This window comes from Pseudorasbora parva, chromosome 3, assembly GCF_024679245.1.
Source record: "Pseudorasbora parva isolate DD20220531a chromosome 3, ASM2467924v1, whole genome shotgun sequence".
Lineage (NCBI taxonomy): Eukaryota > Metazoa > Chordata > Actinopteri > Cypriniformes > Gobionidae > Pseudorasbora > Pseudorasbora parva.
Window position 1 is genome coordinate 47,645,052 of NC_090174.1, and position 23,399 is coordinate 47,668,450.

Here is a 23,399-nt window from a genome sequence, read left to right on the forward strand (position 1 = left end):
GTTTGTTGGTAAAGTCAAGTTCATTCTCTGAAATTAAATCATAGTTTTTTACTTAAAAGCAGTTGATTTGATTTGATTTGCTCAACAAAACAAAACAAAAAATGACACTGAAAGAATATTGACATTAAAAATGTGCTTAATGTTGTGACGTAAATTAACTGGTTTGAGACGTTTCATTTAAATTGACTACATTAGGTAAACTAATTTTAAAGGTTCAGGCAACAATAGCTTTGACATTATTAATACTAATAACAATACAAATATGTATTATAATATTATATCAAATGGATTTTACTATTGGAAACTTGCCATAGAAATTTATAGATTGTGTTACAATTATAATAATTCCCAGCCTCCAGTTTACTCACCCTTCACTCTTTATACATATTGCATTGTGGGAAACAGTATCGCATGGAGTGTCCTCAGATGCATACATCAGATTCCAGCAAATGACAGACTACAGTATGTACAGAACTCTGCGGCTAGGATGCTTACTCACACAAAACTTGGATCATATATTACTCCAATCCTCAAAAAACTTCATTGGCTGCCAGTTAAATCAAGGATCAAATATAAATTTCTCCTCCTGACGTACACATCTCTAAATGGACACCACAGTATCTGACCGATCTACTCCATCCTTACAACCAAGCCCGGTCCCTGCGGTCCTCAGACAAGGACCTGTTCGCTGTCCCAAAGTCCAGGCTACGGACGTTTGGTGATAGAGATTTCTGTGTTGGTGCACCTTCACTATGAAACAAACTTCCTCATTCCATCCGCTCTGCTTCATCTCTAGCAACCTTTAAAAAACAGCTTAAAACACATCTCTTCACTGAGACCTAGCTGCTGGGGTTTCTCTCCCTGCCCTCCCCTTCCCTGCTGTTTGTTAAGCGTCCTTGCGTTTTGTGAAAGGCGCTATATAAATTACAGTTATTATTATTATTATTATTATTATTATTATTATTATTATTATTATTATTATTAAATGTGATAGGTAATCCGGGAATTCCATGCATACAGAAAATTCATGTACTATTCCACTATGCCATTCCAAACACAGCTTCCATGTAATTTCAGTTTTCTAAAGTTGTATTTAGTAGATGCTGCAAATATATAATCTGAGTTTTCCATGCATACTGACAATTTGCACACTACACAGAGTACACATACTGAACACTGCAGATTTAGTAAGAGTAGTATGATAGTATGTCATTTCGAACATATCTTTGGTCTCGACTACATATGTACTTGGTCTTGTCTCAGTCCCATTTTTTTTTTTTTTTTCAAGATTGGTGAAGACCACAACTTCTACTAAATTACTGATGCATTGTCTGATTTTTTATTAACAGCATTAATATGGTTGGATGTAAAACTTACGGCTTCAGATGCAATCAATAACTCATTTCTAATTTTGATTTATTTATTGTGCTGGTTCAGAAATCAATGAGGGATTGCTCAAATTTCCACCCAAAACTAATACAAATGCAAACAAAATTCAAGATATTGTTGCAAAAAAGTACTTGTATGAGATCTGGATTTTTATATTTAAAAATATCTTTATTGTGCCTATTCTAATTACATTTGGTGATTAAAGATAAGTCATTTCTCAGACAATTATGTGGATCTTTATGAATTTAAGGAGTGCTTATTCTGGTGTTGATCATTACTCTGTCTCAACTTGCCTTGGTCTTGTCTTGGTCTCAACACACATTGGTCTTGGTTTCAACTTGGTCTCGGATTAGGTGGTCTTATACCACATACACACTTCAACAAGAGCATGTTCACAGACAATTTAATCTATTATAATATTCACTATACTAGAGAATGCATGTTTTTAACTTTGTTTAACATTTTCTATTTCAAATGTTCTGTTCCAGCATGATAATGCCCCTGTAAATCCTTAAGCAAAAGTAAGAAATTAACTGGGAGTGGTGACCTTTGCGAGCAATGAAGTTCTTTCATACTTATCGTTCTTTCATACATATTTTTGTGTGCGTATTGCTTACAGTATTATAAGATTTATTTTACTGGAATAAATACTTAACCTGCTAGTTTCACAGACAAGGCTCAAGCCTAGTCCAAGACTGAAATGCATGTTTGAACTGTTTTAACCGATAGCAGCTTCAATGACATATCAAAAAAAAAAAAAAAAAAAATAGCCCTATGAAATTGGGCCATTGTGTATTAAAACTGGCTAAAAAAAAAGCACCATTGGCTTCTTTCTTAGATGGCAACACTGAGAAAATCTTGTTTTCGAGAAAAGAGACTGAAAATGACGCTTCTATGGACAATGAATAAACACTTGTCACTTACTGTAGGCTACACAATAAAATGTTTGATGTGTTCTCAAAAGAGTTCGGCCAGTGTAGCATTCTGAGAATCCTCCAAGTGCCTTGAGTATCTTTTTATTGCTCAATTGTGGACTACTCAAATAATCAAAACACTGGTAATAAGTGTTCAAGTTATGCAAATTTATATTTTCATTTGTTCATTCTTTTGACGTCACTCTCTTGTTTTTATATATAGGCCACACTGTAAAAAATAAAAACGCAAAATGTAGCCTATACTGGTAATTTTCTGCCAGTAATTTTACGGAAATTTCCGTTGACCCTTAAAACACAAACTAATGCAATTTGTACCTAATTCAAAATACAGGTAAAACACCTGTTAAAAAAAAAAAAAAAAAAAAAAAAAAAAAATACGGGAATTTTCTTTATATTTATACATTGGCTACTGTATAAATTAGAACATCTCATATTCCAATTTAATACAGTAAAGTCATTCTGGGGATTTCAATTTTATTAACAGAACCAAGTGAAACGTGTTAAATAATTGCACGGTCTGCTCATTTTCATGTAGGCCTTGTAGTGTTCAAAATGTTGCTGTGTTACACGATGTGTTAATGATAACATTGCATTTTAATCATTAAAGCGTTGGGGAACTTTTATTAAATGTTCAATATGGGAAGGCTCCACCAATGCTCCACCCCCTGTGTAGCGGTGACTGGGAGAAGGGGAGCAGAAGAGTGCCTTGCTTGTTCAAGTGCGATTCAGGGTGTGTACGGCGTGGCTTGTGTCCGACAACAGCCAACGCCCTAACCTCGCCCTTGTCTTGAGAACATTACAACATTGTTATGTAGGCAATACATTGGGTTTGTGGTGGTAACTCATTTAAGTTTTTGTATTTTTGCCTTTGAGCAGTAGAGGGCGCTCGTGTGATGTTAACCTAGAACTGGATCGAGGGGAAAGCATGCATGCATAAATTATTTCAATTTTCCCAAATCACTGGGTGAATGCAATCATGATGAGGCCTTCTACCACACCTTTCTACATTGTTAAACTAAGAATTTGAGCAGCATATTCAACTTGTTTCATGTAGCACACAAACCCCTCCCAGTGTATTTGACTAAATGTAAAAAGAGTAAATGTGTCTGAAAGGTCAAGAGGCTTGTCTGGTTTTCTCCCCTTCACTCTCAATTGAAAGACATAATAAGATTGCTGAAATGGGGATGCTAATATCCATTTTCCATAGATTTTACATTGTCCTATAGGAAACAGGTCAAAGGATGCTTTCTCAGAGGCCTGGCACTCCGAATAGGACAATATACAGATTGCTTGTGTTTCCTGTACTGTAAGACAATCACAAAGGAACTGAAAAACTGGATTGTCCAGGTCACAAGAGAGACAAATGTGGATATATATACATACAACCATGCTGAGACATTTTGCACAAATGAATAGCCTATAACCTGTGCATTTTAATTTCGATGCCCACAGGTTAAAGCAGGCACAATGTCCACATAATCAGAACGGTGCTGAGCACACCAGAAGCATAGATTTTCAGAACAACTGACCCTATTTTTTGCCAACTCAAGTCAATTTATGATGATCAGACTACTTATAATGGTTTTTATTAAAGGGAACACTCACTGGCAGTAGCTTATCACTGTATTTACAGCAAAGCTCTATTGGAGCGGATATGCAGTCCCATAGTGAGCCTGCTTTTGCAATTATGCTGATATTGTTTATTGCTTACACACTGCTCGAAAGGCCTGAAAACACAGCTTCATTCCTTGAAAACATCATGAGCTACACTGAGATCATTATTGGCAACAATGGTTCTACGATCTATTGGTGTATGATGCTTCTGGGAAACAAAACCCAGTATTCAAACCCAGGATTAAAAATAAACAAATAAAATGACCAATGAAGCATTAAATAATCTACACTATTTTGTAAGAATTATAATACATTAACATAAGTCCTCATGCAATACATTTAATGCAGTTTGCGGCAGACTTTAGTCAAACCTGTTAAAACAATGTGGGTTGGTTTGTTTAGAACAGAATCCAAACAAAAGCGTTATTAGCCTTAGATTATTTCCCTAAATTCCTGTAGTACAATCAGAGGTTTATTTTGTCGTTGTTTATGTGGTGTGTTTGAATGGACAAAATTGTTAAAATTGCGTAGAATTTTTTTCTTTCTCTTAGTAGGCTAATGAATGCGGATAAAGGCGGGTTAATTTGACTAATATATGGTACCGCCCCTCTCTCCTTTCCTTTTCTGCAACTCATGATGAATCGGCAATAGATCTAGCCTACTAAAGCAATTATGCAATCCCAAAGTGCATTTTCTCGATACGTAAAAGGGAAGATGTTACGTGTAAACTTTAGACTGCTAAATTAAATTAAAACGGACATAGGCTACTGGTCTACAATATGCTCAAAATTCCTCAAATGTGTATTAAAGTGTAGCGCAAACAAATCAAACATTAGCCTGTAACGTTTATGTAGCTATAATGTTTCAATTCGGTAATTAAAATGCTTTTTTATTGAAAATGTTCTCTAGACTAGAGTAATAGTAGCTTGCTAGGCTACTTCTCCCGAAGAAAAGTAATATTTGGCTTTGATCCTTATACCATTTCTAATTGTATTATCCTACATTTCCACAAAATAATAACAGTTGTACAATACAAGTAAAATTATTATCACCACTTTCATTGGAATAATACTCACATTTCTCAACATTATTTAATAGTTTTCCTTCTAATGAAATGTTCCACATAAATGTTATGTATAGGCAGCCGCCTGACGTCACTCAATGGGCGGAGCCGAAGGAAGTCAGAATGGAGATAGCTATGTAACATAGGAAACTATATTTTAGGGGGCTGGTCTTGTGTAACTGAGCTATATAAGCAGCTAACAACTAAGTGCATATTATGTATTCGGAACCGTTAAAAGAGTGTGCTGGATCTCGTTTTTTAAAAGGGCAGATTTAGTTAGCCAAATATATGCACAATCCATTTCTACAGAGCAGTGTCAGTGAAATTTGTAATGTAACAGTGTCAAGATAATTCGCTTTGAATGACTGATGCATCATTCGTTGCCTGTATTGAAACAGCTAGTTTTAATGCGCTAATATTTCAATTTTAAGCGCTTATAATAGGCTAATATATATTTTGTTTGCGCTCTAACGTTTTGTAATGATGGGAGTTGGAGCTGAGAACAAGACTATGAGCATATCTAGTAAGTATTCATTGCAGCAGCCTGGAGAAGAGGAGGTAGATCTCGCCAAAATGACACCAGGCAATGCTGAAGCCACGAGGCTGGCAAAGGCTGAACATCAGATAACGGAACCGAGAGAAACGTGGGGTCGACGTATGGAGTTCGTGCTCGCCACCATCGGTTATGCGGTGGGTCTGGGGAACGTGTGGCGCTTTCCGTACCTGTGCTATAGGAGCGGAGGAGGTGAGTGAAGAGACTCGTGTCTACTGCTGCTCCTCTCTTATGAATCACCAAAGTGCTTAGCCACCCTGATGTCTTGCTCATCTTCATCTGTATTACTAGCCTACCACATACACAATGTGCCATGGTAAACATAATAGTTTTCTTTAGAATGTGAATTATAATTTACAGTTAACAATAGTTACGAGCAGTTCCAGTGCCCAAAGATAACCAATTATATTGAGACTAAATACAGTTAAAAGGAAAACGTCGTAACTATTTTTTTCTAAAATATAATATTAGGTTAATATCTTTTTTTTTTAACTTTTACTTATCAAAAAAGTAAAGTGTAGCACTGTGTAGGCAACCAACATAAACATGAAGGAAGCCATTTTGTTGCCATGTGACAAAAAAAAAAAAAAAAACGACAAAAGAGGACCCCTTACGTAGCCTATGCCAAGGTCATAAGATATATAATCACATAACTCTGCTCTTTTTATGACATTTTTGTGTTCATGTCAATTTAGGTAATTTCTTAATAGACATGAATCAAACATGATATTTAAAAATAACTTTTTTTAAATGTAGCCTAATGATTAAGTTGTGTAGGCTACAAATGTTGAAATGAGTCTTATAATACTTTTTACTTACAGTTCTACCACCTTTATTTAAATTAAAAAAAAAAAAAATCCTGACTTACAAATAGAAAGATTATTTTCCGTAGTATTTTGCACTGCAAACTATATTTTTTTATGAAAATTTTTTATTTATTTTTTAAATCTATATTTAGATTATTCATTGGTAGCTAATTTTGTGGCAGTTGTGTAACGATAAGATGTAACCATAGATTGGTTTGTCATTGGATATGCCTGTTGTTTTCTCATGCCAGATTTTGTTTCTTGTTTGTTTCTTTGTGTTTGTTCGTTTGACCCCTTTTCCGTCGTTAATCATTGACTTAAATCCTATTCATTGACTTAGAATGGGTTGATGTTTTAACGAATATTTATCAACCATTCATTTCCTTTCTGGGTTGGCAAAAAAAACTTGAAGAGATGTACTAAAAGCATGCAAAAATGATTGGAATTGTTAAATAAAACTATAGTGACAATCAGTAAAACTCAATTTTGTTTGATCTGTGATGTTCAAGATAAACATGTTTTATGGGACAGCCTTCACAAAGTTCACAGCAGATAATCCTGCCTCCCGTTGTTTCATGTTTGTGTAGAACAATATAGCTATTTTAGTGTTCATCACAGATCCATTTTGTCCAGATGAATGTTTGCTTTTTCCACCTGTGTTTTCAAAGACCGTAAAACCATTCACAACCTCAAATTCTTGATTTTAAAAAAATTATTATTATTATTATTATTATTATTATTATTATTAATTATTATTTTATAATGTAAAAATTCCAGTTTTTTTTAAATAAGAGGGAATAAATGTATGACCTTTTCATCTACATGGCATTTGAATTAATCATCTTGCCTTCCTGAAAGGCACTTCATATTTTCATGTTAAATTTGCATTAACTTGAGTTGCAAGAAAATAGCCTTAACCTCACAGAATGAAAATTAAGACAAATTAAAGGGTGGAAAATTTAATTAAAGGACTGTGACCATTGTCAATATATTATCCCAAAATTATAAAGAAAATAAGAATATATTTGTGACCACTGGAGCAAAACATTATATTTATCAAAACCGTGTCTGTTTTATTTAAAGAACATTGAATCATTCATTTATTTCCATTATTTGCTTAATAATAATGTCATCTCGCCTCATGTTTTGTTTTCCGATCTTTCACATGTTCCAGGTGCTTTCTTGATTCCCTACTTCATCATGTTGTTTCTCTGTGGTATCCCACTGCTGTTCATGGAGTTCACTGTTGGCCAGTACACTCACCTGGGGCCAGTCCATGCTCTGGCTAAAATATGTCCCCTCTTCAAAGGTGAGTGACCTGTGTGTCCCAATCATTCACTCACATCTCCTGGGTTTTATTTTACCATCAAAACATAGTACAGCAAATGGGAAGTCTTATTGATTCTGACATTTCAGTCAAACTAATTGCCTACAGTTGAACTGTTGTCTGTTGAATTATGATTTGGCATCAAATGAGTTTAAGGATTTTTTAGAAATAAGTTATATAGAGATATAATCCTCATACAATCTCTGGACGGCTTTGCTTTTTATCGGTGATTGATTTATTTCCAGAGGCGTGTTCCATAAAACAAGCTTACCAAATAAGCCAGGACTTTTCAGTTATTCTGAGTCACCAGTCTTGTAGCCCAAGACTGGTTTCCCACTGAAGCTAAGCAGGTCTGAGCCTGGTCAGTACCTGGATGGGAGACCAACTGGGAAAACCAGGTAGCTGCTGGTAGAGATGTTAGTGAGGCCAGCAGGGGGAGCTCATCCTGTGGTCTGAGTGGGTCCTAACACCCCAGTATAGTGATGGGGACACTATACTGTCAAAGAGGACCGTCTTTCGGATGAGACATTAAACAGAGGTCTCGACTCTCTGTGGTCATTAAAAATCCCAGGATGTCCTTCGATAAAGAGTAAGGGTGTAACCCCGGCATCCTGGCCAAAATTGCCCCTGTCCATCATGGCCTCCTAATACTCCCCAGATAATGATTGGCTTCATCTTTCTGTCTTCTCTCCACCAATATGCTGGTGTGTGGTGAGCGTTCTGGCGCAATAAGGCTGCCATCGCATCATCCAGGTGGGTGCTGCACATTGGTGGTGGTTGAGGAGATTCCCCTTCAATGTAAAGTGCTTTGAGTGCCTAGAAAAAAGCCCTATATAAATGTAAAAAAAAACTACTATTATTATTGTTATTATTGTCAGCTTGATTTGGTTGCATAAAGCAATTTAACATAACTCACCTTATACTGGGAGACTAACCTGGTCCAGGACCGACTAACTGTCAGGCTAAGCCTGAGTTGTTGCAGAGTTCTTCTAAGACTGACCGACATGTAAACAATGATACTACCTGACTCTCTAGCATATCATTATTTGACTTTATTAACTAATTGTCTTCATTGATTAATTGTATAATATCAAATGTTTATATATCAAATGTTTTATATATATATATATATATATATATATATATATATATATATATATATAAAAACTCTAATGCAACTCTAATTATATATATATAATATTAGAGTTGCACAGATGTATTGATCAATAATCGTTATCCGTAAAATAAATTATTTTCACTATCGCCCATCGGCCGGCCGATTGTTTAAAAACAGCCGATGACCACCTCGTTTGATGGTATCCTGTCAATCAAAAGGGTGCGGAAAAACATATCTGACTGCAACAGCGACCCTATTCTATCTTATGATACTCAGCAATGTCGGAAACGTTTTGCATTTTGAGCACTTCTCGTGTTTGTCTGCCTCTTATAGATGATTCACTTGCTTTAGTCCTCATTTGTAAGTCGGTTTAGATAAAAGTGTCTGGAATATGAATAAATGTAAATTTTGAATTAAGGGCAAGTTATTGTGAAAATAGCGCATAAACAGTTCAAATATAGTGACATTAAAGCAGGCTACGTAGTTTAAGCCAGGTTTGCCAGGTCTGCGTTTTTTCCCTAAACTCAATTATTGCAAAAAACTCTGTGTGTTGTAACTTAAGAAACAAAGTGTCATCTTTCAAATTCTGTCAATTTTATCACGCATTTAAAACAATTCATGCAATACATACATGACAGAGCACTGTAGTGCCTCAGTTCAAGCAGCAGCGTGGAGTGCAAGTCATCTCTTCCTCTTTAATACAAGTTATATCTTTATCTATAGAATTGTATATTTAGTGAGAATAATTAATTTCTTATTCTATTTAGCTCCGTTTGCCACGCAGCAGCACTCGTTCACTGTGAAGTTTAGCGGAGACTTGCTTGCATAAGCCTTCTCCACTCATGACGGCAAAATGGAAATATTGAAATGACTTTCTAACATTTACAAATGGAGCATATACATGTTAAATGTATGTTATGCACTGTGGAAAACACCATGTCTCAAGTGAATTAAACAGAACAAAATGTGCTGTTTGCCATGGTGGATCGACCTTTACAGCTGCTTAAGAGTAGCTTGCAAATCAAATTATTTTTTCTTATTGAACTTAGGTTAAATTAGTGGGATTGCTTAAACTTAAATGATCCTTTATGGAATAATTTTAGCCATGACTGGTTTGTTTATTTAATAAGTAAGATTTAGTAAGATTTGGACTGTAATCGCCAATTTCCACTTTATGGAACAGGCCTCTGCTTTTTTCTATTGTTATTTTTTACTGTGTCAACAAAGGTGAAGTAGTAAATTGATCAAAAACAGAATAAATCATGACATTACATTCGGAACATAGAAACTGGAATACAAACCCGATTCCAAAAAAGTTGGGACACTGTACAACTTGTGAATAAAAAAGTAATGCAATAATTAAATTTGATTCTAAATTTGATTCCCAATAGAATATAGATTACATACCAAATGTTGAAAGTGAAACATTTTGAAATGTCATGCCAAATATTGTCTCAATTAGGATTTCATGAGAGCTACACATTCCAAAAAGTTGGGACAGGAAGGAATAAGCTGCCGGAAAAGTTAAAGGTACATATAAAGAATAGCTGGAGGACCAATTTGTAACTTATTAGGTCAATTGGCATCAATCTCAGAGGGGAGCAATATCAGAAAGGAGTTTCTCAGAAAAAAATTGTTTGAAGAGTTTGAAGTTATCATCATCTACAGTGCATAATATCATCCAAAGATTCTGAGAATCTGGAACAATCTCTGTGCGTAAGGGTCAAGGCCGGAAAAAAGGCCTGTATTAGACATATTTTGGAATATATATATATATATATATTCCTAAACTTGAGTAACTTGAAGCCTGTATTAGACAAGAATTGGACAACATTCCTGTTCCTAAACTTGAGCAACTAGAAGTCTATATTAGACAAGAATGGGACAACATTCATATGAACTTGAGCAACTTGTCTCCTTAGTCCCCAGACGTTTGCAAACTGTTATAAAAAGAAGAGGGGATGCCACACAGTGGTAAACATGGCCTTGTTCCAACTTTTATTGAGATCTGTTGATGCCATGAAATTTAAAATCAACTTATTTTTCCCTTAAAATGATACATTTTCTTAGTTAAAACATTTGTTATGTTATCTATGTTGTACTCTGAATAAAATAATGAAATTTTAAACCTCCACATCATTGCATTCTGTTTGGTATCGGGTTTGTAGGCTACAGTGCAATAGATTGTTAGATACACTAACAGATAGACAGCTATATACAATAGTCATGTTTTATACTGATGTAAAGTCATGTTTTATATTGACAGAGAAAGAATCATCAGCTTAAGTTAGTTGAGAATTTGAAATGAAAATATAAAAAATGCATTAATCAAAATGTTTCAAATATGAAATTCATAGCAACTGGAATCGAACACTATAATAGCTACTAAGATACATCACGTCTCTTTTCTTTTTGTAAGAAATGCTTCTCTTGCAGCCAGATATGTTTTCAGTTCCACTTTATATTAAATGTCTTTAACTACTATGTACTAACATTTAGATTAACAATTTGAAGCAATTCACTTATTGTGTACGACGTGCATGATTTTATTTTATTTTATGCTTGTGTTTTGTGATGATGATATCTGTAATAACACTGTTGACCCTTCCCTTACCCCTTAACTCACCCTTAAACCTACCGATACCACAAACCTGTCCCTAATCTGACTCATATAACACCTCAACAGCACAAGTGTTATGCAAAACAGCATGAACAAGTACATCATACCTAACTTTTTTATTTATGCAAGTAGTAGTTAAAGATACCTAATGTAAAGTGTGACCCTTTTTTTTTTTACTTAATACGATAGTGGCATTTAATTATTTAAAGAATTATCATAGAAATGCTTGAATGTGTAATATCTTTAAGTTAAAACTAACATTTTAGAACAATTATTTAAAACATAGAATAATAATAGTAATATATATATATATAATATATATATATATACATACATATATATATGTATGATAAACGTGTTTTATGATAAAAAACCCCCCCAAAAAACATTTTCTTAGTTACATTGGTTGCACCTCTTGACATGGAAAGTGTACAGTGTCTCATAGAGAGATCTACATACTTTTCCCTCAGACACAAAGATTAATAAGGGGCCTCTGAATGATGCATGATCATGCTTACTGTTATTATCTTTTAACGTCACAATAAAAGACCCATGTTTGCAGTTGTGCCATCTTGACATTTGAGAACATTCAAGTACAAAAGTTTTCCAATTACAGCTTTAAAACTACTGATATTTATAAAAGTTGTTTAGAGGAAAGGTTTAAAATATGAAATTATGTATTTTAGTATTAGTATTTTATTGTGACTTTCTTCTTATTAAAACACCATTAATTAGTTTTTTTAGTGTGTTCAATTGTGCGGAAGGTTGCACCACCTGACATTATGGAGGTTTAAGATGCCAAAACATATTTATTATTTGAATGTTTATAGAATAAAGTGATTCATGTCATGAATTTATGAAATTATTTATAAAAGAAATAATACACTTTGACACAAAATTATGCACATCATGTCAATTGCTCACTATCATTTTGCTGGACTATGTTTAGTGAATCAACCCATCTCTGCCTTGACATGGCAGTTCAAGCATGGATACCGCTTCCCACCCTTGTGTTGGATTTTTCCCTGTAAAAATGTGTGCAACTGTATCTATTGCATTTCATATCTGATGATCTGGTGATGGCTGATCTCTCGTGTTCATCCTTGTTCTGTACCCGAATCAATTCTCTTTATATTTCAACTCGTATTTTATGAAAACATGAGTGAAAACAACATAATTATTTCTTCTAGAATATTTATTACTGATAGTAATTCAGAAGAAATCAATTTTGTCAAATCAAACCTGAGCCAAGAGACAATTTTGTTGAAAATATTTGGAAAAATTATATTTTATTTATATATATATATATAATACAAGTGGGTCATATGCAATGATTAAAACGTGTAGTATCTATACTTTTATGTGTATATTTTATATATGTATAATATTATAATTCTTGTATACTAGGCTATGTAAATAAAAAATGTATTAAAAAATAAAAGTTTGACAATTCAATTATTTACAAGGAGAGAAAATCATCTGTGACTAAACCGAGTGTCAACATCAAGGTCAGCCATCACTGTTCATCATTTGGGTTTCTTTCCTTTTCCTTTTTTATTTTTAAATTTGACTTTCACCTGCTAACTAAAGGCTTCTCTCCTCAAAGACAGAGATAGTCTACCCGGTCAAAACTTTTGGGTCCATCCCTTGATATAGGGCTCATTTCAGCCGATTATGTCTCCTTGCTAGCAGAGGGACTGAAGTAGGTAGTTCTTTCTGTATATTCTATTGACTGAAATGTACTCTTATGTCACATTCTTTTTAATGTTTCTGACGATCCACCAGAAAAAGTGAGTAATGGGCTATTCAGTGGCTCTCCTCTATAATAACTCCCTCCTTTTACTTTTCATCATCTTTCAGGACTTTTATTAATGGGTTCTATCTTGGTATGGTCAGAAAAATAACCTCAAACCTAAATATCCTTTCTGTCCCTGGCGTAATCATTTCCTAATGGTTTAGCCTTCAACCATTGTTGACATCAGGGTTGCATGACTTAACAAGGTTCCTAAGATTCAACAAGACTCCCAAGATCAAAATCCCAACACTCATTTAGAACAACACATTGGAATGACTTACTGTGCCCTAAACAGGAAAAAGAGTGTGTGTGTGTGTGTGTGTGTGTGCACTGCAGTCATTTATGTTCAGTTATTCAGCACTAATGTGATAAAAAAGTGGAACTGGTGTAAAGATTTATGTGGTACCTGGAAAATGATGAATTCTATATGGGTTTGTTTCTCGACACTGAAAAAAACATATTGTCCAATTTACTCAGTCCTATTATTTGTGATTTATGCTGTAAAATTGTGTTTCTCTTCTAAACTCGATATCTTTGCTTTCGTTTAATGTAATTCTCTATAATGTGCAATCTACTAGATTCAATTATTTAGGGTGAATGTGAACTATTCAAGTACTCGAAAATTATTTTTGCTGTAACTGTAATTCCCAGCATGCTTTGCTTGGGACTTAACAAGGAGAGTAAAAATGTTCAAATGGAGTGTAAGTTTGTGTTTTTGAGCAAGATGAGCAAAAGGGGAGACTTGATAGTGTTTAAAGTTCAATTGTGTTGGAATTATTAGAACTATTTTAAATTACACTGGGTTACCATTGTGGGGAATAGTGGGGCATTTTCTTAGGCTGTGTATTGATACAGCTAATGTTATTACTACTTTGCCCATAGAGCATTTCATGCTTCGGATTTAACAGGCTAATATGTGCTAAAGCTAATAGTTTTGTAACGGATTAAGATTGAATCATATAAATCCGTCACGCTTTCTGAGAAAACAGATCTGTTGTTGCAGAAAACAGATGGAAAATTAATCTGATGATCTTTTCTCATAAAAAAAGTATTTTTCTTTCTTGATAAAGTTGTATGGCAGAAATGCTTTCTATACCTACCTAATACCTGTAAGCAATACAATTTTTTTTTTTTTTTTCAAAAACAACCTAAATTCTTACATTTCGTTTTCAGTAAACTGAACGGAATATTTAAGCATTTTCTTTCAACTTGATTTTAAAGGGTTGCTTATTTACACAATTTAAACTTTACATTGTGCAATTATAATATTTGGGGCCTAGCTGTTCTCCACAAGATAATAACAGTAATGATTAAGGGTTTATTTACTCTTTGAAAGATAATACATATGTACACATCAAGTAGTGTTTTCTCCTTTAATAATATGTGATGGTATTTTAGGTTCAAACGTGTTCTCAATTAGAAATGCATACAAACATTTTAATAACTTCAAGCTTAACACAACATTTGCAATGTTGTTACATGCAGTGGATCTCGGGTCAGTTTGATGTTAATTTTGGATTTACAGTAGAACCTCTAATAATCCCATAATGCCTCTGGTCTATATTATTATTGAGCAGTGGAATAATTTAGGCTCAAGTTCAGGAGAACAAAATGCTCTACATGAGCTGAGTGGGCACCACAGAATGTGCCAACAACAACATTCCTGTTTTTCAGGCCTGAAACAACTAAACATTCCATTTAGGTGGTGGGAATAGGACACAAAACAATGCCAAGATCCAGAGAATGGTGATACCAAATCCAAGGATTTAAAGTTGGCATCAAAACATGGTGGAAAAAAGTCTGTGATCTTTACATTGTCACACTCCTACCATGTTGATTTGAGTTCCAAGATAACTAGGTCATGCAGAATGGACTATTTTGTCTATATTGAATTCAGAACAGCTTCATTTGGCAAGTAAATCATAAACAGATCACTAAGAATAGCTAATATAGCATTTTTCTTGTCTCTGTACAGATTTTTGTTATGGGTTAAAGCTTATTTGTAGAACTCTGACGACTGACGGGTCTTTGAGGAAAGTTTTTGTTATTATTCAACACTTAATTCTTAAACATCTTCCTGATGTTCATATTTAGTTTCTAAATCAAATTCTGTTTCACTTCAGGCTAATATGAGATCCGATTCTGATTACTGCTTGGAAGTAATGAATCAAAATTCCTGGAAGCAAGTCTGTTCTTTATATCAGAATTTCAGTGATGTGGCCTATGGCCATCGAATCCCTTTATAAAGAAAGGTATATTGTGTGGCGTGCTAAGAGTTCTGTTTCTCTGTTTTCTCAGGATGATATTAATACATGAAATCATTGAGAAATAAATACTTTTTGTGTAAGCCAGTGGTTCTTCGCTTTTGTTGTTAGAGTTTATTTGGATAAACAGCCTTTAACATTATGATTTTTCATGAAAGGCAGATACTTACACGGACAGGCTGCGTAACATCCCCTCAAACAACTTGGCAGCGTAAAAGATTGTTTTAAGTACAGTTCTGCTAGTGCTTAACTCAATTTGTTTGGCACAATATTTTTGTGACCCTGGACCACAAAACCAGCCATAAGGGTCAATGTTTTGAAATTGTAAGCTTTCCATTGATGTATGGTTTTTTAGAATATGACAATATTTGGCTTGGATATAACTATTTGAAAATCTGAAATCTGAGGGTTCAAATAAATGTAAATATTGAGAAAATCACCTTTAAAGTTGTCCAAATGAAGTCCTTAGCAATGCATATTACTATTAATAATACATGTTCTATATATTTACTGTAGGAAAAGATCATATGTATTTAATATCTTAATGATTTTAGGTATTAAAAAGAAACATTTATAATTAATATAATTAGCTATAGCCACAAATATACCCGTGTGAATTATGATTGATTTTGTGGTCCAGGGTTGCATTTAGACCTATGAAGATGTTTGATTTATTCTGTATTCTTTTTTGTATTCTTTTTTTGATACGTTTTTGTTCAGTTTGGTACAGTTTTGGGTCACCAATTGATACTGTTAGAACTGTTAAGAACCATTGGCGTAAGCTACAAATAAGTGGTCAAAAAGAATTTGAAGCTTAAGTTTTCATAAAATCAAGATTATGAGACTAGTTGTTCCAACAACACATTTAATACCCTCAATATCAAACAGGGTCACATATAAGCAGGGTACAAATTTTTTTTTTAGTGCTTCAAGATTGTGTATGGCTGAAGTCTTTTGAAATCTAAGCTACAACATAACATTGAACAGGCTCACTGGATTTATTCATGCAGTCCTCAATAATAATAATAACAAAAAAAGCTACACTTTCTGATCCAAATCTCCCAGAACATATTGCATAAGGTCTCTGGAGCCATAAGAAACCCCTGGTGTCTTGGCCTACCACCAACATATTCACTAAGAAAGGATAATAAAAGAAAAATGCGAAACTGAGTTTTCTTTTCTTAGCGCATGTTTAGATATCTTGTCAGATAAGAGTTCTTTTTAATATAACTTGACCTAAAGTAAAATCCAAACATCTGCCATGAATATTTGCTTTGTCTGTTCTTTTGCAACTTGCCGTTGCGTCAACCTAAAAATGTACGTCTGGAGGTCAACAGTTTTATTCTTCTTCTTTTTTAACTAAACATTTCAGAGCCTCTGAAGAGCCCTAAGTGCTGTTCTATAATGAGTCAGATAAGACTCGGATAAGGTGGCATGAAACACTGCCGTTTTCTGCTGTCTCACTGTTTCTTTGTCTGTCCTCAGGTGTGGGGCTTGCCACGGTGGTGATTTCTTACGTGCTCTGCACTTACTACAACGTGCTCATGACCTGGGCTCTCTACTACCTGCTTAATTCGTTCAGCCCCTCTTTGCCATGGCAATCCTGCAATAACACATGGAATTCTGTTGGCAACTGTTCCACTGGTTTTCCTGGCAATGCCACACATCTGCAATCAGCAAGTCAACAGTTCTTTGAGTGAGTAACAGATTTCCTTTGTTTATGGCATATTTGGTGAGAATTGTCAGAGATTGATTACAATTGTGTATGTAATGTCACTCTGTATTGGGGGACTCTTCATTTCCTCTAATGTAAATGAAAAATGTGGAAAACATCGATCCATCCATCCAGTCCAATGTGTTCTTCTGTGTTTATTTTTTTTCTCAGTCATAAGGTCCTAGAAATTACCAGAGGGATTGAGCACTCTGGAGGGATTCGCTGGGAACTCTTTGGCCTCTTAATCCTGGCCTGGGCCATTGTTTATTTCTGTATCTTTAAAGGGGTCAAATCCACTGGAAAGGTCAGAGTTTAGAGTTCACGTCATTTCTGGATAGATACAATGTGTTTTAAAGGGTTAGTTCACCCAAAAATGAAAATGATTTCATAAATTACTCACCCTCATGTCATTGGACACCCGTAAGACCTTCGTTTATCTTCGGAACACAAATGAAGATATTTTTGTTGAAAGCTGATGGCTGAGAAAGGCTTCAGATAGGCCTCCATTGGCATTCAGTACATTTCCACTGACAAGACTGACAAGGCACTAAAAACATCGATACAAAGTCCATCTCACTACAGTGGCTGTACAATAATGTTACAATGCAACGAGAATAGTTTTTGTGCGCAAAAAAGATTAAAATAATGACTTAATCCGCCAAGTTATTGTCTTCTGTGTAGGTCTCGGACGTAAACTCACACAATAGCGGCACTCCTCCTTGCTTCTGGGTCATGTATCTGAACGGCGGATCTGCGTCATATTCTCGCACATGCGTTGAGTTGACATCAATTACTTGGTGGATAAAGTCATTATTTAGATTTTTGTGCGCAAAATAACTATTTTTCGTCGCATTGTAACATTATTGTACAGCCACTGTAGTGAGATGGACTTTGAATCAATGTTTTGAGTGCCTTTATGGGTCTTGTGAGTGGGAATGTACTGAATGCCAATGGAGGCCAATGTCCAATGAAATGAGGGTGAGTAGTTAATGAAATAAATTTCATTTTTGGGTGAACTAACCCTTTAATAATCTAAATTAGGGCACAACAGAATATTTGTATAAATATATATTTATACAAATCGCTAGTTATTGCTTTTATATTTATAAAAATATAAAAAATGTGTTTGTGTACAATAAGGCTTAGTATGTTAACTGTAATAGAACTATATTTGTGCAGGTGAAAAAACCTCAATTATTTTTAATCTAGTTGTTAAACTTTATTTTGTACTGTTGTCCTTGTTATCACAAATATAAATCAATGTGTTGACTCTGTCCATAGGTTGTGTACTTCACTGCCACATTCCCTTATTTCATACTTTTTGCACTGCTGATCAATAATGTCCAGTTGCCTGGAGCAAAAGATGGTATCCTCTTCTTCCTCATGCCAAACTGGAGTAAACTCTTGGAAGTCCAGGTGAGCTCATGTAATCATTTAGTCAACATTTGATTACAGCTTTCATGCTACTATATCATTACTGCAGTACCACTGACAAACAACACCATTTTGTGGGAATTGTGGCTGTTTACAATTTGACGTGTAATTGGCACTTGGTGAATTTATGTCTGGATCAGGACTGAAATAACTTTACCACTGCCATATCTTTGAAAGTATACATAGATCATGAAAAAAACATGTCACTGAATGAATGGCAGGTTTTTATTTATTTTTCTATTTGTGTTGCTTGCATAAATGCTTATATACATTGCTGACCCCTATAATTACACATATATTGTTTTCTGTTCATAAAAAGGTTTGTTAACTACAAAATGTTGTGATTTTTAATTTGCTATTAAATGTTTAGATTGACATTACTTTAATGCCTATAAAATAAAGCAAACATTAAATTTGATTGATGTCAATGCTTTGTTAAAACAACAATTTAGATGTCTGTATATGATAAAATATAAAATGTTTTTGTTAATCTTACATTGTAGGTGTGGGTCAATGCTGCTGCTCAGATCTTTAACTCCATTGGCATCTCCTTTGGTTCTATGATATCTATGGCCAGTTACAACAAGTACAACAACAACATCCTTAGGTAAGTGATATGGCAATGAAGTGTTAAGAGTACAAGTTAGGGGTATGGGATGGCTTGCAGCGGCTGTTTTTACATTTAAAAACTTATTTTTACATTTAAATAAACTAGAGGTATCTAAGTAAATGTAAAACTAATTTAAAATAAAAATAAAAAACTGATCTAACTATCAAACTTGAGAAAACTTGCTTTTAATTTGCTTTTCAGTTTATTGCACTAATAAAAGCAGAAGGATCTGTTATCTTAAAAAAAAATTAATGATTCTCCTCATCACTATTACCTTTTATTTCACAGGGACACATTTATCGTCTCTCTGGCTAATTCAGCCACTAGTATCGTAGCCGGCTTTGTTATTTTCTCTGCCATCGGGTACATGGCTCACATTCACAACCTACCTGTAGATGACATTGCCACAGATGGTAAGTGTTTTTATTTTATTTTTATCAGTATCTGCAGCTGTGACTAGTCCTCCCATGTCCTTGTGTTTTTCAAGGTTTGTTCACAAGAAAAAGATATTAAGGATACCCTGTTTCAAATTTGAAGGATTTATGGCCCATTCACATACACCCAGTGCAGTGGTGTAGCTTTAAAGGTGTCATGAACAGGTTTTTTTAATTTTTTATTTTTTTATTTAGATATGAATCTGAACAAGTATGCAGCAAAATTAAACTAGTGAAACCAACTGTTATAGCTACACCGATCAGGCATAACTTTATAGCCACTGATAGTTGAAGTGAATAATACCGATTATCTCTTCATCTCGACATCTGTTAGTGGATGGGATATATTATGCAGCAAGTGAACATTTTGTCCTCAAAGTTGATGTACTAGAAGCAGGAAAAATGGCCAAGAGTAAGGCTTTGAGCAAGTTTGAAAAGGGCCAAATCGTGATGGCTAGACGAGTGGGTCGGAGCATCTCCAAAACTGCAGATCTTGTCCAGTGTTCCAATTCTGCAGTGATCAGTATCTATCAAAAGTGCTCCAAAAAAGGAACAGTGGTGATCTGACGACAGGGTCATTGTTGGCCAAGGCTCATTGATGCATGTGGGGAGTAAAAACTGCCCTCTGTGGTCCGATCAAACAGACAAGCTACTGTTGCTCAAATTGCTCACAACCCAACGCGGCTAGTGAGATGCTTTGGGCAATGTTCTGCTGTGAAACCCGTCCTGCCATCCATGCGGATGATAATTTGACAATGGTGAGCATTGTTGCAGAACATGTATACCCTTTTAATGAAAACGATATTTCTGGGTGGCTATAGCCTCTTTCAGCAGGATGATGCGCCCTGCCACAAAGCAAAAATTGTTCAGGAATGGTTTGAGGAACACAACGAGTTTGAGGTGTTGACTTGGCCTCCAAATTCCCTAAATCTCAATCCAACCGAGTATCTTGTGGAATGTACTGAACAAACAAGTCCGATAACTTACAGTATTTAAAGAATCTACTGCTAACATATTGGTGCCAGATAAAACAATATCTGCAGCACACAATATGGTTGGTCTACTAAAGCCATGCCTTGACAGGTCAGGGCTGTTTTGGCAACAAAAGGAGGACCTACACAATATTTGGAATAATGTTATGCCTGATCGCTGTACATCCATCCATCCATCCATCCATCCATCCATCCATCCATCCATCCATCCATCCATCCATCCATCCATCCATCCATCATCAAGGGCCAGGTCGTGGGGGCAACAGTCCAAGCAGAGACACCCAGACTTCCCTCTTCCTAGACACTTCCTCCAGCTCTTTCAGGGGAACACAGAGGCGTTCCCAGGCCAGCAGGGAGACCTAATCCATCCTAGGTCTTCCCCGGGGCCTCCATCCAGTGGAACGTGCCCTGAACACCTCCCTGGAAAGGTGTCCAGGAGGCATCCGAAATAGATGCCCGAGCCACCTCAGCTGGCTCCTCTATACTCTGAGCTCCTCCCAAGTGACCAAGCTTCTCACCCTATCTCTAAGGGAGAACCCAGCCACCCTGTGGAGAAAGGTAATTTTGGCTGCCTCTATCCGGGATCTTGTCTTTTCGGTCATGACCCACAGCTCATGACCATAGGTGAGCGTAGGAATGTAGATTGACCTATTGACCTACAGCTCAGCTCCTTCTGTCAATCTCCCGTTCCATCCTTCCCTCACTTGTGAACAGGACCCCAAGATAACTGAACTCCTCCACTTTGGCAGGAACTCTCCATTAACTCTCCGACTGAGAACCATGGCCTCAGACTTGGAGGTGCTGATTCTCATCCCGGCCACTTCACACTCGGCTACCGAATAGCCCTAAGCAGGGGGCCCTGGACCCCATACTCCCAGAGCACCGTCCACAGGATGCCACAAGGAACACATTCGAATGCCTTCTCCAAATCCTCAAAGCACATGTGGACTGGACGGTATATAATATAAAATGTTAATTTGAACACGCATGCTGCAAAATATTAGAACTTACTAAATCTTGACAATTGCTAATGCTAATGTCTGACTCTAAGCCAATCACAAAAACAGCCCACTATGTAGATTTTTGTTCTAGAGTTTAACATTGTTATTGACATGCTAAAAATCCAAACCTGTTAACCACTTCAGACTCTAAGGCCAACAAAGAAAGTGCGGATAGTCTTTTTGATTCATTGTTGAAAGGGTATAAATAGACCATGAGTAGAAAGACATTTGTGAATGCATCGCTTGTCTTACAGTGAAAAAATATTTGCGTCTCGCTTATAATAAATCCATCCAGCGAATCTGTACTCGGCACATCTTTTGACATTATGCGCCATAACTATTTGAGGCTGTTTATGAACTGAAAGATTGGACTTTCTGAACAGGTGCATGATGTTCAATGCTCCCTTCACTTTGACGTGTTCATGGCCTGTTTAATCTTTATCTTACACCTTTAAGTCTTGGGTGTTTGTGGGGACTTTTTATTTTAAATTAAGCTGGTTGAAAAAACATGGGGGATGTGAATTATTCTGCAAACCCCTCCAAAAAAAAAGTTGGGACAGAGGCAAGATTATAGAATATCCAAGTTAAACAGTTTTGAATGCCTGGGCATAAACGGAAGATCCAAGGTTCTGTCTTTGCAAGCAAAGATGTGTAATGGCTCACCATTTTGTGCCAAATTTTATTAGAGAAAAACGATTCAAAAATCACATTTCTCAATGCAAGATTACAGAAAATGTAGGCCTTTCACCATCTACCATATAATCTATTTTGAAAAGATTCAGGAAATCTCAGTCTCCAATGGGCAAGGCAGGAAACCTTTGTTGAATGTGCATGACCTTCAAGCCCACAGATGGCATTGCATGAGAAACCGTCATGCTACTTTCAAATACCGCTGTCACTAAACAAAATCTGCAGCTGTGAAATCAAGAAATGCAACTCTCTTTTACACCAGAAGAAAGCTATACATCTGGTAAATGCAGTGATTCTCTGAGCCTGAGTTCATTTCAAATGTGTGCCAATGTCAGACAACTTCACGTTTCAGCTTGTTTTTCTGAAAAATGGACATCAAGTTCTCAAGTATGAAGACTGAGAAAGCAAAGATCATGATATGGAGTATGCACTAATGACATGATAAAGATCATGACATTAATCATGACATTAGTGCAAACAGTATTGGAGAACAACTGTGTGTGTGAAGGTGTCATTGACGTGGAAGATGACATTAAAGATGTAATTTTGATGGCAGTATATCCCAATATACACCATATTGGGATATACTGCCATCAAAATTACATCTTTTCTAGGGAGCAAATCAAGTCGTTGACATTCTCCCAATCATCTCTCTTTTTTTTGGAGTGTTTTGTAACAATCAACATTTAAATTTGTCTATACTTACAAAATACAATTTTGTTGGTCAGTGAAAACATTAGAAATATTTTTTAATGTTCTTAACCTTTTGTTAATCAAGGTTAAAGGGAATTATTACACGGCTCTGTGAAATACTTGATTCTGATTCCAGCAGTATGTTATTTCCAGATAACAACCACTCATACTGGTACCAAGGGGGTAATCTAGCGCTCGGAAAGCGTTCCACCCCTAGGGGCGGCCATTGCTAACCAAGCCATCACCTGCTGTTAGCATCCCATTGACTCCCATTCATTTTTGCGTCACTTTGACAGTGAATAACTTTACATCTGAGACGTTTAAAGACTCCATTTGTCCATTGTTTAT

The 23,399-nt window shown here is 35.6% G+C and overlaps 1 protein-coding gene across 2 annotated transcripts in view; it reads left to right on the forward strand.

Annotated features, from left to right (window-relative positions):
- The first annotated feature begins 5,158 nt into the window (after window positions 1-5,158).
- si:ch211-225b11.1 (uncharacterized protein LOC561694 homolog) overlaps window positions 5,159-23,399 on the forward strand; it is a 36,127-nt gene continuing 17,886 nt past the window's right edge. The window contains exons 1-7 of one of the 2 annotated variants that reach the window (XM_067439268.1): window positions 5,159-5,746; window positions 7,535-7,669; window positions 16,969-17,179; window positions 17,369-17,501; window positions 18,479-18,613; window positions 19,135-19,238; window positions 19,530-19,654. In XM_067439268.1, coding sequence (XP_067295369.1) covers window positions 5,482-5,746; window positions 7,535-7,669; window positions 16,969-17,179; window positions 17,369-17,501; window positions 18,479-18,613; window positions 19,135-19,238; window positions 19,530-19,654 — 1,108 coding nt within the window. In that variant the 5' untranslated portion in view covers window positions 5,159-5,481. Of the gene's footprint in view, window positions 5,747-7,532; window positions 7,670-13,030; window positions 13,127-16,968; window positions 17,180-17,368; window positions 17,502-18,478; window positions 18,614-19,134; window positions 19,239-19,529; window positions 19,655-23,399 lie in introns of those variants that run through there. The other variant, XM_067439269.1, reaches the window with a different exon arrangement.